The 21,254-nt window shown below is 43.9% G+C and overlaps 1 protein-coding gene across 2 annotated transcripts in view; it reads right to left on the bottom strand.

Moving 5' to 3' along the window:
* Window positions 1-21,254, bottom strand: part of NECAB2 (N-terminal EF-hand calcium binding protein 2) — a 355,221-nt gene that overhangs the window by 170,569 nt on the left and 163,398 nt on the right. For both annotated transcript variants that reach the window (XM_073576269.1, XM_073576270.1), the window contains 2 exons: window positions 14,001-14,026; window positions 12,764-12,861 (listed from right to left, as the gene is read on the bottom strand). In XM_073576269.1, coding sequence (XP_073432370.1) covers window positions 12,764-12,861; window positions 14,001-14,026 — 124 coding nt within the window. The remainder of the gene's footprint in view (window positions 1-12,763; window positions 12,862-14,000; window positions 14,027-21,254) is intronic.

Genomic DNA, 21,254 nt, shown 5'->3' on the forward strand with positions numbered 1-21,254 from the left:
TTGACATTCAAAATCTCAAATGATGCTCCTTCCCTTCTGACCACTGCCGTGCGCCTAAAGATTGGTCTTCCTCCACACATGGGGTATCAGTGTACTCAGGAGAAATTGCACAACAAATATTGTGGTTTATTTTCTCCTGATACCCTTGATAAAATAAAAGAAAATTGTGTCTGAAGAAAAATTTTTGGGGAAAAAAATAAAATGTTCATTTTTTCCTTCCATATTGCTTCAATTCTTGTGACGTATCTAAAGGGTTAATAAACTTATTGAATATGGATTTGAGCACCTTGAGGGGTGCAGTTTTTAGAATGGTGTCACTTTTGGGTATTTTCTGTCATATTGACCCCTCAAAGTGACTTCCAATGTAAGGTGGTCCCTAAAAAAATGGTTTTGTAAATTTTGTTGTAAAAATGAGAAATCGCTGGTCAACTTTTAACCCTTATAACTTCCTAACAAAAAAAAAAAATTGGTTCCAAAATTGTGCTGATGTAAAGTAGACATGTGGGAAATGTTATTTAGTAACTATTTTTTGTGACATATCTCTCTGATTTAAGGGCATAAAAATTAAAAGTTTGAAAATTGCTAAATCTTAAAAATTTTCGCCATATTTCCATTTTTTTCATAAATAAAAGCAAGTTATATCGAAGAAATTTTACCACTAACATGAAGCACAATATGTCACGAAAAAACAACATCAGAATCAGCAGGATCCGTTGAAGCATTCCAGAGTTATAAGCAGATAAAGTGACAGTGGTCCGATTTCAAAATTTAGGCCTGGTCCTTAACCTACAAAATGGCTTAGTCGTTAAGGGGTTAAACCTATGATTGACCGGTGGCTTATACTAAACTCTGCAATACCACAATCTTACAGTATATACTGCATACATCTTGACCTCCTCTGAACCTCAACATCTAAATGAGCTTCACAGAAGCACCAAGACAGCGGCGATGTGGGACTTCAGCAGGTCCAATGGCTACCATAGTAGCGCGATGGCGTCAGAGGATGTCAATGAGCACTAGTAAGTGCAAATACTGATGTAAAATCTGACCAAAATACTGAATGTGTGCACGTGGCCTACGGGTGTAAATGGGATCCTGCAATACTTTATTCGACCCATGGCAATGCTGAAGGAAGGGGAAAGCAATTTTGTGTCACACGTCCCTTTATAATATCAGTTGTTTGTCAATGGGTTCACATGGCAGACCCAGGCGTTCAGCTAAAACATGTGATGACTATTAGAAAAATGGGTTGTCACAATGAGAGACCCTGTAATATCACAGACAACTTCTATGGATTCCAATCCCCATTTTATTTATTTTACGCGCTTAATATAGCACCATTCGTTCACAGCACTTTATAGACATTGTCATGACTGCAGTGGCGGACCCAGACAGAAAAGGGTCCTATGCAAGTGTAAGGGTGTGACAGGGGCCGTTATATGCCTTGTAAAGTATCGCTTGTTATTAAGGTTGGGGACAGTCGCTTGGCAGCCAAATAATCAGATCCGGCACGGGTTTTCCATAAAACATCAACAGTCCATGTGGTTTATTCAGGCATCATAAACCATGACCAGCAGCATAAAGTTCATGTCAAACAGCATAGCGTCCATGACAGAGCTCCACTCTGTTAGCCCTGTAGTCATACAGGTAATGCAATGTCCAATACGCAGCCTCACAGTTATCTCACCCCGTCAGGGTTACCTCATGGTTGCTTCACCACACTGCAGATGTCCATTCCCTCCTCTGGGAACTCTCAGACACGTGCAGCCATTACACACAGGCACTTCAGGAAGGCAGACACATCTTCCAGCGAAACCTTCCAAATGGACCAACCGGGTCCAAGCATTCACACATGTGACTTACCCTGGCCACCTTATATATTGTCGGTAGCCACGCTCACCGGATAACATGGCTATGACCTCATCACAGGTCCTACAAGCACTCACACATACACTTTACTATGGCGTTCTAGACACACCCCTAGGTGGATTTGTAGGTAGCTGATCCAGCCCGTCTCACCAGCTACCTGGAAAGCTCTTCCCTGACAAAGTGTAACAAAAGCTTAGCAGTACCTCTGCTGATCAACACACATATTCAAGCTTCCATCCCAAGGCCAACTACCTTGGGAAACATAACGATCATTCAGCATCCTGCCACTAATCCTCTCTCCTGGGACACCCACACAGCGCCCCCTAGCGGACACAGTGGTCACTACACCACAGCGTCTCCCTCTCTAAACAGTGTTTGTACCAAGAGTATGGTACTTTTGTGACAGTATTAATATGTGAATTGTCAGAGTTTCATAGGCACTAATGTACGTGGTTAATGTAATGTATTGTGACTAATGTATAATGTTATTCATGTATAGTGCATAGGGAAAGTCTAGGGTTAAGTTTAGAGTATCTAAATCATAGCATAGGACTTGGAGAAAAAGATAGAAAAGGGGAAGATTTAGTTGGGGCACAATAGATATAGGAAGTTCAATGCATATTGTTAGAACGTAGTGACTAAAGTTAAAGTTGGTGATTGGTCCAGCCCAAAGTGAGAGGGGTTAGGGCCAGCAAAAGGCAATGACTTCCTGGTTTAGTTAGTAAGTGAGGAGAGTTTGTTGGTGACAGCCTCTAGGGTGAGTTCAAAATGCAGTGCGCTGAAGCATGACTTGGGCAAAGACTGCTATGAATGAGTCACTGTAGGAGGCAAAAACAGAAATACTAGCTAAGTCCAGAAAACCAGAGAAGTTGGCAGCTATCGGATTGAAGACCCCTGAACCTAACAACAACAACTAGCAGTAGCCGTGGGTGGTTCCTACGGTGCCCTAGACCCCTCGATCACAGCCGGAGAACTACATAGCCTAAAGACAGAAAGGGAAATCTAACCTGCCCCAGAGCAGACCCCAAAGCAATAGGCAGCCCCCAACATATAATGACGGTGAAGCAAGATGAAAAAACACTCACACAGATAGAAAGATAGGCTGAGCAAATGATGGGGCCCAAGCTAACTAAAAAGGACAGAATAGAAAAGCTGCTGTCTGCAATCCGCCAAAACCCTCTCAAAAACAAGAGCCAACAGACTGATAGGGAAAAAAGCCCTGAAGACGCTAGGCTTCAAAAAGACTATATCAGTACTCAGGTATTTTCTGAAGACAGAGCAAAAAGGAATTCAGCTCACCCAGCAGGGAAAGGCAGAAATCCAGAAGAACAAGGCAAAACAAAACCAAAACACAAATGCAAAAAGTAGAGCAGAAAACTTGGCTTTTGAGGAGCAGGAATCAGACTGGTCTCCAAGAATCCCTCAGAGTAATCACCCGCAAGGCAGAAGGGCGTCGGCTGCCTTATATCCAGTCAGCAATTCTAGTCACCCAGTCATCATCATTCTGCTCAGGTGCTTTGTAATCAGCCTCACTACCTTCCTTCACCAGAAGAGGGAGTTCATCAGACCTCAATGGTGAAGGGGAAAATTAACTCACAACAGTATCTCCCCCTTGAGGAGTGGTCACTGAACCCTCATCCATGCCACCAGGACGATCAGGGTGAGCCCGATGAAAGGCACGCACCAATCTTTTGGCATGAATATCAGAGGCAGAGACCCAGGAATTATCCTCCTGACCATAACCCTTCCACTTAACCAAATACTGGAGTCTCCGTCTAGCCAGACGGGAATCCAGTATCTTCTCTACCTCATATTGCATGTTACCTTCAACTAATACAGGGTCCGGAGGTGCCACCCCAGGAACAACTGGTTCAACAAACTTCTTCAACAAGGACTTATGAAACACATTATGAATTTTAAATGTGACAGGAAGAGCCAAACGAAAAGAGACTGGGTTAATAATCTCCAGAATCTTGTAAGGTCCAATAAATATAGGCTTAAACTTAGGAGAAGCCACCTTCATAGCGATATTTTTTGATGATAACCAAACCATATCACCAACCTTAAACTGGGGACCAATGGTCCTATGTCGGTTGGAAAACCGCTGGGCTTTTCCTGGGAGAGAGATAACTTATCCACCACTTGGTCCCAGATCTGGTGCATTCTCTCCACCACAGTGTCAACACCTGGGCAGGCAGAAGGCTCCACCTGCCCTGAAGAAAATCGAGGATGAAACCCAAAGTTACAAAAAAAAGGTGACATCAAAGTGGCAGAACTAGCTCTATTATTTAAAGCAAATTCGGCCAAGGGCAAAAATGAAACCCAATCATCCTGATCAGCGGAAATAAAACATCTCAAATACGACTCCAAGGTCTGGTTTGTTCTCTCTGTCTGCCCATTGGTCTGAGGGTGAAAAGCAGAGGAGAAGGACAACTGAATTCCCAACTTGGAACAGAACGTCCTCCAAAATCTAGACACAAACTGAACTCCTCTGTCAGATACAATGTTCTCAGGAATCCCGTGCAAGCGAACCACCTGTTGCAAAAACAGGGGCACCAACTCAGAGGAAGATGGCAACTTAGGGAGTGGTACAAGATGAACCATCTTAGAGAACCTATCACAAATCACCCAGATAACAGTCATTCTCTGAGAGACAGGCATATCAGAGATGAAATCCATTGAAATATGGGTCCATGGCCTCCTGGGGACCGGCAAAGGCATCAACAACCCACTAGAGCGAGAACAAGGTTTAGACCGGGAGCAAGTCCCACAGGACTGCACAAAATTCCTGACATCACGAGACAAGGCGGGCCACCAAAAAGACAGACTCACCAGATCTCTAGTACCAAAAATACCTGGATGACCAGCCAATGCAGAGCAATGAACTTCAGGCATCACTCTCTTCTTCCACTGGTCAGGAACATACAACTTTCCACTGGGACAACGCTCAGGTTTGTCCTCCTGGAACTCTTCCAGAGCACGTCTCAAATCGGGGGAGATGGCAGAAAGAACTACCCCTTCGCCTAAGATGGTAGCAGGCTTGGTCACCACAGGAGAATCAGCAAAGAAGCTCCTAGAGAGGGCGTCTGCCTTGACATTCTTAGTGCCAGGAAGAAAAGAGACCACAAAATCAAAACGTGTAAAAAACAAGGCCCACCTAGCCTGTCTAGGGTTCAAGCGTTTGGCCGACTCCAGGTAAATCAAATTCTTGTGGTCAGTGAGGACCACGACTTGGTGTTTAGCTCCCTCCAACCAATGTCTCCACTCCTCAAATGTCCATTTCATGGCTAACAGTTCCCAATTCCCCACATCATAGTTACGTTCAGATGGAGAGAACTTTCGGGAAAAGAAAGCACAGGGATTCATTTTAGATGTTACAAGATCCTTTTGGGACAAAACAGCTCCTGCACCAATCTCAGAAGCGTCCACCTCTACCTGGAACGGGAGTGAGACATCAGGTTGCCGCAAAACCGGGGCAGAAGTGAATCTTCGCTTCAGCTCCTGAAAGGAAGAAACAGCCTCCGGAGACCAATTCAACACATCAGCACCCTTCTTAGTCAGATCAGTCAATGGCTTGGCAATACTAGAAAATTTTGCTATAAATTTCCGATAAAAATTAGCAAAACCCAAAAACTTCTGGAGGGCCTTCAAAGAAGTGGGCTGAACCCAATCATAATCGGCCTGTACCTTGGCCGGGTCCATTTCAATAGTTGACGGAGACAAAATAAATCCCAAAAATGAAATCCTCTGTACCCCAAAAAGGCATTTCAATCCTTTGACATACAGGGAATTCTCCCTCAAGATCCGGAACACAGTCCGAACATGTTCCACATGAGCATCCCAATCCTTGGAGAAGATCAAAATATCATCCAGATAGATAATCAAAAATTTATCCACAAAGTCTCGGAAAATGTCGTCCATGAAGCACTGGAAGACAGAAGGGGCATTAGTGAGCCCAAAAGGCATCACCAGGTACTCAAAATGTCCCTCCGGAGTATTAAACGCCGTCTTCCATTCATCCCCATGCTTAATGCGGATAAGATTATACGCCCCCCTGAGGTCAAGCTTGGTAAACCAGCAAGCACATTTAACTCTGGAGAATAGATCCGAAATCAGGGGTAACGGATACTGATATTTAATAGTAATTTTGTTGAGGGCACGATAATCAATACAAGGCCTTAATGAACCATCCTTTCTGGCTACGAAAAAAAAAAAAACGGCACCTAAGGGTGAAGAGGACGGTCTAATATGACCCTTCTCCAACACCTCCTTAATATAGGATCGCATAGCCTCGTGCTCAGGTACAGATAAATTGAAGAGCCGTCCCTTAGGAAATTTACACCCCAGGCTCAGTTCAATTGCACAGTCATAACTCCTATGAGGAGGCAAAGACGCAGACTCATTCTCACTGAATACATCATAAAAGTCCGCCAAATAGTCAGGAACATCATGCGACTGAGGAGAGGTGGAAAAAAACGGAGCCTCACTAAGGGCACACCGACAACCCCAACTCACCACAGACACAGATTTCCAATCCAAAACTGGATTATGAATTTGCAACCAGGGAAACCCCAGAACAATGGTATCATGCAAATTATGTAACACCAAAAATCTGCAATTTTCATGATAGTCTGGGGCGACCCGCATTACCACCTGGGTCCAAAACTGAGGTTTATTTTTCGCCAAAGGAGTAGCATCAATCAAAGGGATAGGCGTCCGCAGAGGTGTCATAGGAAATCCACAACGTTTAGCAAAATCCAAGTCCATTAGGTTCAGGGCTGCTCCCAAATCCACAAAAGCCTTGGCGGAAAATGTGGACAGGGAGCAGATCAGAGTAATTGCCAGAAGAAACTTAGGTTGAACACCACCCACAGAAAACGTGTGTACGAAACGTTTCTCTCGTTTAGGACAGACAGAAATAACATGCGAGGCATGTCCACAAAAAAAACACAGCTTATTACGCCTTCTGAACTCCTGACGTTGCTCCCTGGACAAAACTCTATCACATTGCATAGGTTCAGACACTTGTTCAACAGGTGGCAACACCTCTCGTGCAGTCCTGCGTTCACGTAAACGCCGATCAACCTGAATGGCTGACATAGAATCGTCAAGACCAGAGGGGACAGGAAATCCCACCATAGTATCTTTTACGGCTTCTGACAAACCCTTCCGAAAGAGAGCTGCCAAGGCATTATCTTTCCAGGTAGTAAGGACCGCCCACATTCAGAATTTTTGACAGTACAATTCTGCAGAATCTCCACCCTGGCTCAATGCCAACATGGTTTTTTCCGCCTGATCAATAGCATTAGGTTCGTCATACAACAACCCCAAGGCTTGAAAAAATGTGTTCACATTAGTCAGAATAGGATCATCTGGTTTCAAAGAAAACGCCCAATCCTGGGGATCGCCACACAGCAAAGAGATGACAATTTTAACCTGCTGCGTGGAGCTCCCTGACGAGTTAGGCTTCAAGGCAAAAAATAATTTACAATTATTTTTGAAATTCAAAAATTTAGACCGATCCCCAAAAAACACATCAGGAGTAGGGATCTTTGGTTCAGCAGCATGTGAATGAGCAAGGTAGGCGGAATTTCCCCGCACTTTCGCAGCGAGCTGCTCCACACGATCAGACAATTGCTTTATCTCCATTGAAAAAATTCCCCCTACGGCCTCAGAGATATAGAGGAAAACATATACACACTTTTTTTTTTTTTTACAATTCTTTCCTGCTATTGAGTACCCTAGGATATGCGGTATAGCGGGTGATTCTGTTATGAATGAGTCACCGTAGGAGGCAAAAACAGAAATACTAGCTAAGTCCAGAAAACCAGAGAAGTTGGCAGCTATCGGATTGCAGACGACGGTGAAGCAAGATGAAAAAACAATCACACAGATAGAAAGATAGGCTGAGCAAATGATGGGGCCCAAGCTAACTAAAAAGGACAGAAAAGAATAGCTGCTGTCTGCAATCCGCCAAAACCCTCTCAAAAACAAGAGCCAACAGACTGATAGGGAAAAAAGCCCTGAAGACGCTAGGCTTCAAAAAGACTATATCAGTACTCAGGTATTTTCTGAAGACAGAGCAAAAAGGAATTCAGCTCACCCAGCAGGGAAAGGCAGAAATCCAGAGAAACAAGGCAAAACAAAACCAAAACACAAATGCAAAAAGTAGAGCAGAAAACTTGGCTTTTGAGGAGCAGGAATCAGACTGGTCTCTAAGAATCCCTCAGAGTAATCACCCGCAAGGGAGAAGGGCGTCGGCTGCCTTATATCCAGTCAGCAATTCTAGTCACCCAGTCATCATCATTCTGCTCAGGTGCTTTGTAATCAGCCTCACTACCTTCCTTCACCAGAAGAGGGAGTTCATCAGACCTCAATGGTGAAGGGGAAAATGAACTCACAACAAAAGACACTGTCACTACCAACAAGGTTAAGACCAGCGGACAACATCTTATACCTACAATGAGATGGAATGGGGTGAGGAAGGCCCTAACCATAGGGAACGAGGGATGGGGGCACCTCCTGAACTTCAACCTTTGCCTGTCCGTACACTCCCCTAAACGCCCCAAGCGGATTCTTCCCCCAGCTGCTGTCACGCCCCTGGACCCTGCTTGTCACCTCACAAATCACTGGCTAGAGCACTGGCCGGCAAGGATGCTAGCATCACCACTGCAAATGATTCACAACACAGGGAGAGGGAAAACAACAAGACAGACAGATAGAGGGGCACTTAACAACTGTCTCTGCTGCAAAGCACCACACAGCAGAGCATAAGACACCAGGACCACAAACTCCATGAACACAGCGGATTCACTCCTGCAACCAGAGAGCTCTTTACTCCAGGCTTGGTCAATATAGATTACTCTAATACCGACAGTCAGCTGATGCGTCAGGTGACTATTTAAAGGATGATGGGAGTGGTCACCACCCACATCAGCTGACCAGCAATACAGCAGCTGCCAGCAAGGAAACTGACATTTAACCCTTGCTGGCCTGAAAAGAAAAAACTACATTTAAATTATAGCGGAACCAGAGCTGCCACAAATTCAAACATAAATCGTAACAGACGCTCTGGCGGTATGAGGATGCCCAAAACTCCCTACTGACATTCCTGCAAAGTCTTGAGCCTAAGGCTCAAGTTGGGACCTATGGAGAGCACCGACAACCCTTCCGTACAGTGCAAGGTGGGTGTGGAACCGTGTGAGAAAAACGTTGCGGATTTCTGGCATACTGTGGAGCCGAATTGGGTAGCCATGGGGCTGACAGGAGCATGAAGCATAGGGGTAATCCATGCTGAAAGCAATAACAGGAGTGAGATGTTATGCATGCAGGAAGCAAGTGACGGAGGGTGCTGTGCCTCATACTCCAGGTTAAAGATGGCTGTACTTGAACTGTTCAGTAAAGACGAACTTGTTAAAACGAACTGGGTGTCCCCTATTGATTGTGTGGCTGTTCCTGGATCCAGGACCGTGGAGACAGTGGAGGCCTGAGACCGAAACGTGAGTGAACTACACTGTACTTACAGAACATGGAAACTGGGACAACATTTATTTGCTGGGTGTCAGCGTGTGAAAGAACAACAACTCCTTGCCCATGACTATCGCCTTGCGTACCTTACACAAGAACAGTATATGGGCCCATCTTAGTGTCTGTGACAAAGCTGCTTGCTGCCGTTGGAGGTAGACGTGGGCTACTTTATCTCTGGGTCCCTGTGCAGTTGCACAGGATGCACCAATGGTATGTCCGCCTCTGCATCACTGACCCAATTAGGGCTCACGATCTAGATTCCCTATCACTATGTCTTTGGAAGGTGAGAGGAAACTGGGGAACCCAGAGGAAAACCACGGCAAACAGAGAGAGTACACAGCCTCCATGGGGATGTTGGTGTGTTGGTGAGATTTGAGCCCAGGACTCCAGCGCTGCAAAGCTACAATGGTAACCACCATCTGCACTGATGTTCCCTTATTCACACAATGTAGATATTTATTTGATCTGAATCCTTACAGGGTCATGATGACTACTTGACAAATAATACAAATTGTAGAGAGGAAACCTTCTCAGATGGCAGATGTAGGATTTCCTGCAGAATCAGGACTTCAGCCGGTAACGTCAAGAGATCATATCGTAGCTGAGATCACACTGTATATCTTGTATGTCACGTTTCCCGGATGGAAAGTGCGAGGTTCCTCAACAGCACGGAGTAGTTTATCCTCTAATAACGCTGTGGGCTGAAGCTCATCGTCATTTCCATGTGCACACAATGAACCCAATATATTTCTCCCTCTTCTGTATTTATGAATAATAAGGTTTATACGGCACAGCTGGATACTTTCTATGAAAATAAAGAGCTCCGAGAAAACGGATGACAATAAATAATGAACTAATATCTTATATGGTTTTCCAATGAATAAGGCACAATATATGGACACAGTAGGTGCACGGATGCTGCATGAAAAGCACAGATTTTTACAAGATCCTGCTCGTTTTACTGGAAATACAAGATGTCCCTCTGCCCCTCGTATGTTTATTGTGAGATAATAAACCTAAGTGCCTAACAATACACATCAATGGGGATTTCCGGTGACATTTCTGCTAATCTATCACATTATCATGTCAGAACATGACAGATATCCAGACATGAGTAATATAATCATTGATACATACTGTTCTCTCCACAAATAAGCTCAGCGGTAGTTAAAGGGATATTCCAGTTATCTCTTATAAATAATAACAGATCGGTCAGAGTCTGATCACTAATGCCCCAGCGATCGCCAGGATCGGGAACTTGTGTGCTCCAGTTAATGGAGCGGCAGTCAGACTGACAGCGCTCAATGGTCAGACTCCCACTGATATAGCGGGTAGGAGATAACTTGTCATGACGGGAATACCACTTTAAAGATTACGTATTTTTCGCTTTATAAGACTCATCTGATTAGAAGACTCACCTCAAAATTTGGTGAAGAAAAAGAAAAAAATTTTTTTAATGTTAAATGGAGGTATGTACCAATTATGATATACTTTCAAAGATTAAATTATTAAAAGTATTAGAAGTCACTATGGTGCAATGTGCTTTTTTAGGGTCACTGATCTCCTCGGTGGCAGCTAATCTCATGCTAATAGACAGTAGGCGAAATATTATCCCATATATACAACTTTCTCTCACCACTGTATTTTTACCCTCGAAAACATGCTCTTCGTTTTAATATACTTTCACCAACTTAGGGTGGTGTTCACATTAGTCATCCAGTAAAATATTCTATTTGGCTACTTCAAAGCTTAATCTGTTTTTGGGTAAAATTCCTGTTCGCTAGAAGGGGCAAAAGTGGAACACTGTTAAAAATGATGCAAAATGCTTGCACGACTTTTTTTTTTTTTTTTTTTTTTTAAACACCAGTTCTGGCCAGCTCTGCCAACTTTTTTCAAAGAGGAAGGAGCTTAGGCCGGGTTCACACTTGCGAGTGCAATGCACGAGTCTCTCACATCAATACCCGGCACTGCCGCTGGCACTTGGAAGTGGAGCTATGGCTGCATATCTTTCTATGTAGCTGAACGCCTCGGTCCAAACCGCCGGCGGCAGTGCCGGGTATTGATGCGCGAGTTTCTCGTATTGCAATCGCAAGTGTGACCCAGCCTTAGCCTGAAAGGGTCAAACTCCACAAATGATGCATACATTAAAGGAAGTCTGTTAGCACAGAATGCCTGATCAAACAAAGTACAGGCACTTGGTGCACCTCTGGCGTGGCCAAACACTTAGGTGCATCTACTTTCTCTATCACCTCACTACCTCTTCTTTGATTCCCACCATGAGCATTTGGTGCGTTTGTGATGCTATATTTCTGCTGCGTCAGAAACGCAACAACTTACAGTTCCAGCAAAGTGGATGGGATTTATAGAAATCTCATACCCGCTGTGCTTCGTTTTAACGCAGCGTAATCTGACCTGTTGTGCGTATTCCACATCTGCAGCATGTCAGCTTTTCTTATGGATGTGCTGGTTTTCCCCATAGACTTGCATTAGGTGGAGAAATTCCCAGGTAAAAAACACACATGCGGTTTTAGTTCATTTCCAAAGCAGAAATGCATCAAAAACACATGTAATCCGCACCTAAGTAAATCAATAAAGGTTTGTCAAAAACACATCCATGATGTATCAAAAACAAAGCAGCAGGACACACCAAAAAGACAAAAAAAGTAGAGTCAAAAACGCATGTTAAAAAAATGCACATAAAAGCAAAGAAAAACGCAAGTAACCCAATATAAATAATAGGGGCAGAAATTCTGCAACATCAAAAACTCATCATCGGAACATAGCCTAACAGCCCTGGCTTTAAAAAGCCAGAGAAGGGCCGATATGGACGAAAAGCTATTAGGTGGGAAGGTGCATGTAAACGTTTGAACACCCAAGGGTGCACCGAGCGCCTGTACTTGGCTTGAACAGTTCTGTGCTGACTGACTCATTTTAAGACAGAAATGATGTCCAATCCTGGTCTGGAGAACATTTTATACGGTGGAGAACAGAGGTGTAAAGATTCGCTAAATCCATTAGGAGGTGCACAAAGTGAATTTGGCAGCTCATACTCCAGTGCACCCTTCATGAACACTGGACTTCAAAGTTGATGGGCTGCAGCCTTCACAGCTCTCTTGGTCAGTGGCTACTGATAGGCTGTAGCACTCGCATGACATTGTCACATGAGCGCCGGTAGACACAGTGCTCACATTGCTGGATAGCGCTGGTCCAGAAGATATGTGTTTATTTGGGGGACTGCCGCATTTATGAAGTGGTTGTCGGGATCGGACACGCCTTCGCGTACCATGAAAGAGTAAGGACAGACATCTGGGCTTATTTTTGGACAGAATGAAAATGACCTGTAAAGATGGCGAAATCTGCAGCTCACCTTCTTGGTGTAACCCATTGCCTTCAGTATAGACAGATTGAGTGTTTCCAGTGAAGAAAGGACATCTTCATAATCTCCCATATGATTTGCAAAATAATCTGAAAAAATAGAATAACCGGTCAGAAATTGGCGGCGCACCAGTACAGTACTACAATGCAGAGCATCTGTCTTCATCTGTGGTTTGATGTTCTGTGTGGCTATTAAAGGTTTCTGTAATTCAGTATTCCATTATTGTATCCATTAAATGTCTCACTATGTACATCAGAACTGTGGCCGTCCAGCTGCTTTGGATACACAGACAAGACGGGAATACACATCTAAATAACAGTGCTCGCTATCATTAGCACAGAAGTAAAGTCTTAAAGTATATGTTTACCTTCCGGTACTAGTTTAAAAGGGTTGTCTCACCACGTCAAAAAAATACAAAGGAAGGGATGGGTTAAATATAGATAAAGTGATGCATATTCAACAGCCTGAACCCTCCCTGGCTCCAGCACAATGCACTCTGATGGTCTCCATCGGGACAGGAAATAATGTCTCCTTATTTGGTCAATTGACCGCTGAAACCCATGATTGGCTGCAGCGGTCAGATAAATGGACCACGCGTCATCAGAGTCACACATCTTCTTCCAATCACCTGACAACTGGAGTTGTTGACTTTTTCAAGTTGCTTCTTTCTTTACCCAATTAAGAGATCACCATGCATGTTTATGTTTTATGGGTCCCATCCCGGTTTATAGGATTGGTCATCCAGAGCCAAAAAACAAAGAAAGGGCATCTCAAACATTTACCACCTGTCCACAGAACAGTGGATAAAAGTATAATTGCTGGGGCACTTCCCGGGGATCACCACAATAAGGGTCTCAATATTATTTGTGAATGGAGCCGTGGTGTGCATGTGTGACCACCACACCATTTCTATCTATTTTATGTACACGACCATTTTTATAGACCAAAACAAATAAAAGAAGTGGGGGTCATGTATGTGTACCATCGTCCATTCATATATTCATGGGACCTTAGGATTCCCGATGTCCTCAAAGCTGGAGGTCCCCCAGCAATCATACACTTTCCTCCTTTCCCCTGGATAGGTGATGAATGTTGTTGATGGGATAACCTTCTCCACCAGATTTTTGCATACAACTACTCATGGCTTTATATTTTGGGGGAAATTTTTAGATGTTTAGGGGAAAATGCTCTATACTGGTCTTTCAATAGATCATAAGGGGGATCTTACCACAAAGTTCTCTAGTATCCACATTACTGCAGCACAAGAAAAGGAATGAAGGAAAAGAACAGAGTTAGAGAAAAGAAAGCATTGGACTGTGCATGCAATATTAGCCATCAGTACTAGACATTCATCATAAAAGGGTATTCCAATCTCAGATATTAATGTACCCTGCAGATCAGCTCCTATTTACTTCAGAAGGAGCAGATGTACCGCACACAGGAGCGTCCACTAACAGTGTTCTGCTCCGTTCCATCTGGCCTCTGCTGGAGCTGGCAACAGCTGATCGGTGGGGGTGCCGGGAATCAAAACGCCAATGATGAGATATTGGTGACCCAACGAGACGTCATCAGTACTAAAGTAAAGTAGTAAACTAAATTTTACAGTTACTATATTTCTCTCCTCTTGCACCCTTGGTCACTTTCTATTTTCTTTTACAATCCTTTTTTCTGTTTTCTTCCACCTAAAATATGACTACTGAATGGCACCCCACGAGACAAGTACCAATTTAGAGGTACTATTTATTTTCTTCTCCATTAATGGGGTTATCTGACCACGTTAATCGCCGATACACAGGATAGGCAAGAAATGGAAGATTGGGATTGAATTGCTGAGACCTCCACCAATCACAATAATAGGGTCCCGTGGTAATAATACATGATGACTATCACATATGTACAACAATCTCATAGACCCACAAAAGTGAACGCAGTAGTGGTCATGCATGGGGTTTCCTGGGATCCTTGGGGGTCCCACAAGTCAGATTACCACAGGTTACACATTTATCCCCTATCCTGTAGCTAGCTGGTGAATGTTGTTGGTGGGATAACTCCTGAACTGAACTCCGAATTGTTCCCAGAATACAGTGTATTGTGGGAAGCAAGATGACAATTACGCAGACACCAACAATGTATATAGACAACCATTTTGTGTGCAAGCAACAGAATAATAAAGAACTCGGATGTGAACGGGAGAATTACTATACTTTCCAAATTCTAGAACAGAATTCATACAGCTACATAGACTCCTAATACTCGGCAATTTAAACAGTGAAATGAGGATGATACTGGAGATACGTCTTTCAACAAAAGGCCCACGAACAGCGTAATGTAACAGCTCCGCCAGGAAAGGCTGGAGAGAGACTTGTCGGACTGGCGCCTTGACAGCGACGAGGAAAATAAACCTCTGTCTGTAGATTGCAGAAATAATTACAATGAGTGCAAAGAAGAGATATTGGAAAAATAATTGGATGTCTGCCTAGTTAATTACAGTAGAACCAAAGAGGTACTACCTGTGCCCATTCACCTGTCCTCTGGCAAATCCAATTACTCTAAGTCAGCCAAAAACAGAAGCAAAGCCAAGGAAGCAATGATGTCTCCTCTGAAAACACCTCTAAAACACTGCTATACCAATATGGACTTATGGGACCAGGAGGAATGAGTTAACCCCCACAACCGGCACTGAAATTCCTCTCCCAGAAGGTGCGCCTTGTCTGACTACACGGCCTGAAAATTAAATTAAAATCTATGATGTGAAGGGATGTTAATTACTTTGCAAATGAGAATAACTGGAGATAGAGAGGAACACTTGAAACACAAGACTGGATGATTTACAATGTGACCGCCGAGAATTGCTACGGTCACATAGTCACTGTATAGTCTGTGTGTACTGGGAGTAGTAGTCTATGGGAACACAAAACGCTACCACTTATGTGTCAGGTAGATGGCGTCAGCTGCAGTTCCCGCTGCAGTCAGGCGGCTAAGCATGCCACCGTGCAAGGAAAAATCCCATTAAGCCATCACTTTATAAGATGGGAAACCCTGTTAATAACCTCCATGGCAATAAATCATCAACAGAGTAGCCTTCTGGATAATCAGAGAAAAAAAATTGTGCCCTGGTTGGTGATCTTGTACTTCCTATGCTTGTCTTGTTACAGGGGTACTGCGCTATGGACAATTTCTACTTATTAGAAGAGTTCCTTTGACAAAAAGCAGATCATAAAGCATCCCAATAGTGGGATCCAGCAGTCAGCTAGTCTGTCAGAAAATGTGAAGGTAACCACAGGAATATAAGAGTTATTCCCAAAGGAGAAGGTTATTCTTATTCTTTGCTTTGGACAGGGAATAACTTGCTCATTGCTATGTGTCTGACTACTGAGATCCCTAGGGATCCGAAGATTAAGACTCTTACACCCTGAAGACACCGCTCTGAAGCCCTAATTTCAGTGGAGTGAAGGTGTGCATGCTCAAATAGAGCAGAGGCCAAGAATTTACACGTCTGCTCTACTCAAGACAGGACTATGCAGTCCCATTCTCAAGGGTTTCTAAAGCTCCATTCTCTGGATCGCTGAAGGTCCCACCGTTCAGTCCCTGAACGATCAACAAGTTATCTCCTATCTTAAGAAGATAGCGTATAAGTAGGTGTGGCGCCCCTGAGGCTTCAGTCGCCACAGAGGTACTGCACCTTCTCCTAAGGTGTAGTGCCCCACCATCCAGGTAAGGTGGGAACTCCTGACCACGCTCCACACCTGCATTCCACACACAGGATAGTTCAGTGGGGCCAACTAACAGCTTCAGGCTGGGGGTTAGCAGAGCACCCCTCGTGGAACCCTGCTTCGTAACACGAGATGTGCTGAGAGGCGGGTGGAGTGAGATGATATAAAAGAAAGGGAAGAGTGAGAGTTAGGGGTTGTTGGTTAGAGGAGAGAGACGAGAGAAGATGGGTGTCTGAGGGACGTGCTGCAGCAGGTCCCAGTGATGTGGGCTGCTGGCACGAGAAAGACCAGAGAAAGAGACTGATAAGATTGATAACCTAACCTTCCATAAGAGAGATAGAACAGATCGGAACGAAGGAGAATTGAAGGACGGTGGGAAGCTGGTTGAAGAAAGATAGAGAACCCTTCCAGTCCAGAAAGCGCAAAGGCCGGGGCCCGGTCCCCGAGGTTGATTGGATCTTTATGTCCAGCAACAGACACCGGAGAATTAGTGACCCGCTAACGCCTTGCTCCCATCATAGACTTGGGACACAACAGCAACTGAATAGAGAGCTGGGACACAGTGAGGAGTCCCCAAAGCAGGCTACAGCTGTCTGTCATACAAGTAAAGACTAGGAACACCTAGAGAGAGGCATTCCAGGGTAACTAAGTACTGGAGTGCTTCGCACCTGAAGGCGCATTGGAGGAGTCGTTCAGTGAAGGTACATATTGGCGGAGTGTGGAAGGGAGAATCCTATCTGACCTGGAGGTTGGCTGGAGCCCTGACCTGGAGAACACAGTGCTGAGGCGGGCAGTTGTGTGAACTGCAAACAGTGAGTAAAGCTTTGGAACCACATACTCTGGTGTCCTCCAGTTATTCCAGCACCACTACACCTGGGTAACAACATCTATACCATCCTGTGCCTCTCCTCATCCATTGCACCTACACTGCCCTGGGACTACAGCTCCACCTGTGGGGAGCTACACCATCTTTGCTGCACCACACCATCAGTCCCAGCGGATCTGCATGCAGCGTTGGCTCAACACCTTACTTGCCAATCACCACGGGTGGCGTTATGAACTATTCAAATAAACTATTACTCCATTGACATCACCGCCATTGATATTGGGTGCCCAGGGCCACGGACCGGGTCACTGCTGCTGTGACACACATTCCCCCTGACACCGGCCCGGTACCGAGTACCCCGCTGCCCTGGGTGTGAGAGGGCGACCAATAGGTTTTTGGGAATAACTCTTAAAGCATTACACAGTGCCTGGTGAAATCAATGGCTGTGTAATCCAGGACAAGACACGTCTTCCAGAGTGACAGTCAATGTGCCAGCTCTGGCCTTCCCTAATACACATAGGTCTATGGGTTATTTAAAAGTACGGTCTGGTTTAGATAGTTGGTAGGAAAGAAACCCTACACAATCCCTACCGCCTATAGATTGCAATGAACACACTGTAATACTTTGCTTTTCTAGTGGTGTAGGGATGAAGACTATTGAGGTCTGCAGATTACAACTGACAGCTGGAGGTCTCCAGAATGAGATACTATATTATGATCTTAATTCTAAAGGTTTTTCTAATATCATGGGATTATCAAATATGAACAACCATTTATATAGAAATACAGAGATATTGGAGTCAGTATAGTGACAGAATTAATCGAACCCAATGAATATCTTTCCTATACAGATGGATTACATATGTGACTCTATTACTACAAAACGACACCTCAATCATCCATGTAATTGTCAATCAAAAGATGTGAACATCTATATGTATTATCATATTGTCCATATTGATTCTGACCCACATATCTTCCCTTCTGTATGCTGGCTCAGAAAAGGCTGCACGAATAACGTATGAAAATAACAAAATAACAGAATACCAACGCCCCAGAATCACACTAGTGTCACCCTCTACATCCTAAAATGCATGGTGTGGATGAAAGGAGACATCACTGGAAGTGCACTTCTGTGCAAGTGTCACAGACCACACTCGTGTTTAATGGATTTACAATCAAAACAGCCAATAAAGGGATTTTCGAGGCTCCAGTAAATTTCTACAGTCACTCTATGCGACTGTAGATTAACGAATCCAGACAGTGTGCATTATGCACACTATCAGGATTTCGCTATGGTGCTTGCTCATGATTTGCATACTTGTGATCTAATGCCAAACACCAACTTTTCCTGCCTACATTCAATATTCCCTTGAGAGAAGTGGATAAGTAGGTAGTCAGCCCATGACCGCTTAATACACTTGCACTGAGCAAGGCTGTGCACGTTTAGTCGTCTTGTGACCCCATCTATGCAAATTGCATACTTGCAGTCATGCACCCGCTACTTCTGGTGCCAGAGAATCCTCACAGTGTACAGTGCGCTACTGTGAGGTTTCGCAAGTGTGACTGCCAACTTCTAACCTCAGGCCAGATAAACACTTTAAGATGACTTTCTACAGAAGAAGACACCTTGCTGTGTCCAGTATGCTGTAGGATAAGAGAAAACAAAGTCCTGCCTTTTGGGTGGGTGGCTCTTCTTCATCAGCATTCCATCATGACTATAGGAGCATAAATGTCCTTTCCCCAATCTCCCAGCATGCATTGCTATTGTTTTTATACACTAGTTTGCCAGCCCAAAACAGAAATCATCGCTCTCTCTTCTGCCTATATGCAGTTTGACAGACAGGAGAGCAGGAGCAGAGAGATAAGTTCCATCAGCACTATTGGAGCTGAAGATTCCTCTTAACGCCCATCAAGAGCTGCTTCTATATACATGGATTTGCCAACCCTGAACAGAAATTCTTCTTCTCTGTCCTGACTATATGCAGTTTGACAGACAGGAGAGCAGGAGCAGAGAGATAAATTCCATCAGCTGTATAGGGGCCGAAGCTGCTTCTTAACTCCCAGCCTGTACTGCTTCTTGCCATTACCACTGATTTGTCAGCCCTGAATAGAAGTTTGACCTCTCTGTCCTGACTATATGCAGCTTGACAGACAGGAGAGCAGGAGCAGTGACAAAAGATCCACCCACACATACTGTAATCGATATCTCCGTCTGTTAGGGATGGATTACATTTGACAAACGGCAATGGATCCCAAGTTAGATACATCGGAGACATTAGTGGTTGGGACTATGGAGAAATTTGCAGCTGAAATGTTATTTAACATAAAGTACACTGCAATTTTGTTATTTAAAGTATGTACTATGTAATAACCATTTGGGATGTGCAGAAATTTAATTATACCATGTTTGAATAGTAAATTCATCAGCAAACAAAAGTCTTCCGACAGCTCCGCTGCTTATCACAGCATTCCAATGATTAAAGGGCACATCATGTTATTAGGATATTACTACTCATACTATTCTCTGGTTTTCTTCCAAGCAGCTGATACTTCCTTTTAAAGTATGCGCAGGCTATCTGAAAAGGGAATAATATGGAAATATTAAGGGATTAACAGTCTAATGTTCTGTATACTTTCCCCTTTGCCATGCTAACCCGGTTTACAGATTAACGCAATACAAAATATTACATATAAAAAGCCACTGTGAATCAGCTTTTCTGAAAAATAAAAACATGATGCGCAGCAGATTGAGCAGACTTCCCAAGAGTGAAATCCTTCCTGTGAGTATATAGGACAGCTACGCAGATAAAAGTTAATGGGATTCGGAGTGAAGAGCCCTCCAGAAGGAGCAGATAATAGGTTCCTGGATACACGCATGGGGAAAGGGATGATAACAGCACGGCTCTGGACGTTAATTTGCATCTCCGCCGTACTGCGTCCCTCTACCTAAGAGGTCACCAAATGCAATTTAATTTCAGAGCCCACACACTTAAGACATCTTATAACTTCTTAGATGCTATTGAGATATCTTGTTGAAAAGTTATCGCCTGATAATATCACAGACTTTTTCTGCCTATTGCTGTACTTTTATTTTAGCCAGAAAATATATTTCCTCTGCAAAATCCATTAAGGTAGGGGCTTGTAGAGGAAGACAATACCCCTGTTTCATCATCGTAGGCCAGCTTCCTTCTGATACACGTCCTTCAAATTGTCCAACTAACAGTGGCGCAACGGGAAGTTTGTAGGCCCCAATAAAAAAAAAATCTCCAACAGGGTCCCCAACTATCAAAGGTTTGTAATAGCAATAGTCTTTTATATGGGCCAAATGGACCTTTAGGGACCCCTAGGCTTCACTGCCCAGACGTAATTACCAACACTGCACCTAATATAATTACATCTCTACCAACTTCCATCATTCATCTAAGTAGTAGGTTACTTAAAGAAGCCGTCCCATCAAAGTTATTATCCTCTAATAGGGACCTATTACAAGAAAAAATGCCATTAGACTGGAGATATGGGGCTAATCTTCAGGTTAATGGAAAAGAGGAGAATTAACAGGGTAGAAGCAGGAGTGCAAGTTTATATACATGGGACCATTATGATGCCAACCACCCTATGAGGTATGCAAGACCTTTAACACCGCCCACAGCCAGGTCAATCAAGGGAGAGCATGAGACCGAGTCACTCCTCGATGATGCAAAGTCAACTTCCAGAGACCAGAAGTTTACGTGACACCACCGGTCGTCAGCGGCAGCTGCAGCCGGGGGTCATGTTAACTGGACTGAGCAAGCAGCAATAGCGTCTCTCCGAGGCAAATATGTCAACATAATGTATTTGCAAAAATACTTATTTGAAAGGTTTAAATTGATGTGCACAATTGTACATTGTAGTGAAGAACCCTCTATGAACTCTGAGCTTTTGTTCCATTCATAAATTTTCT

The sequence above is a fragment of the Dendrobates tinctorius genome, unplaced genomic scaffold (assembly GCF_039654945.1).
Source record: "Dendrobates tinctorius isolate UK_male_01 unplaced genomic scaffold, ASM3965494v1 ptg000048l, whole genome shotgun sequence".
Lineage (NCBI taxonomy): Eukaryota > Metazoa > Chordata > Amphibia > Anura > Dendrobatidae > Dendrobates > Dendrobates tinctorius.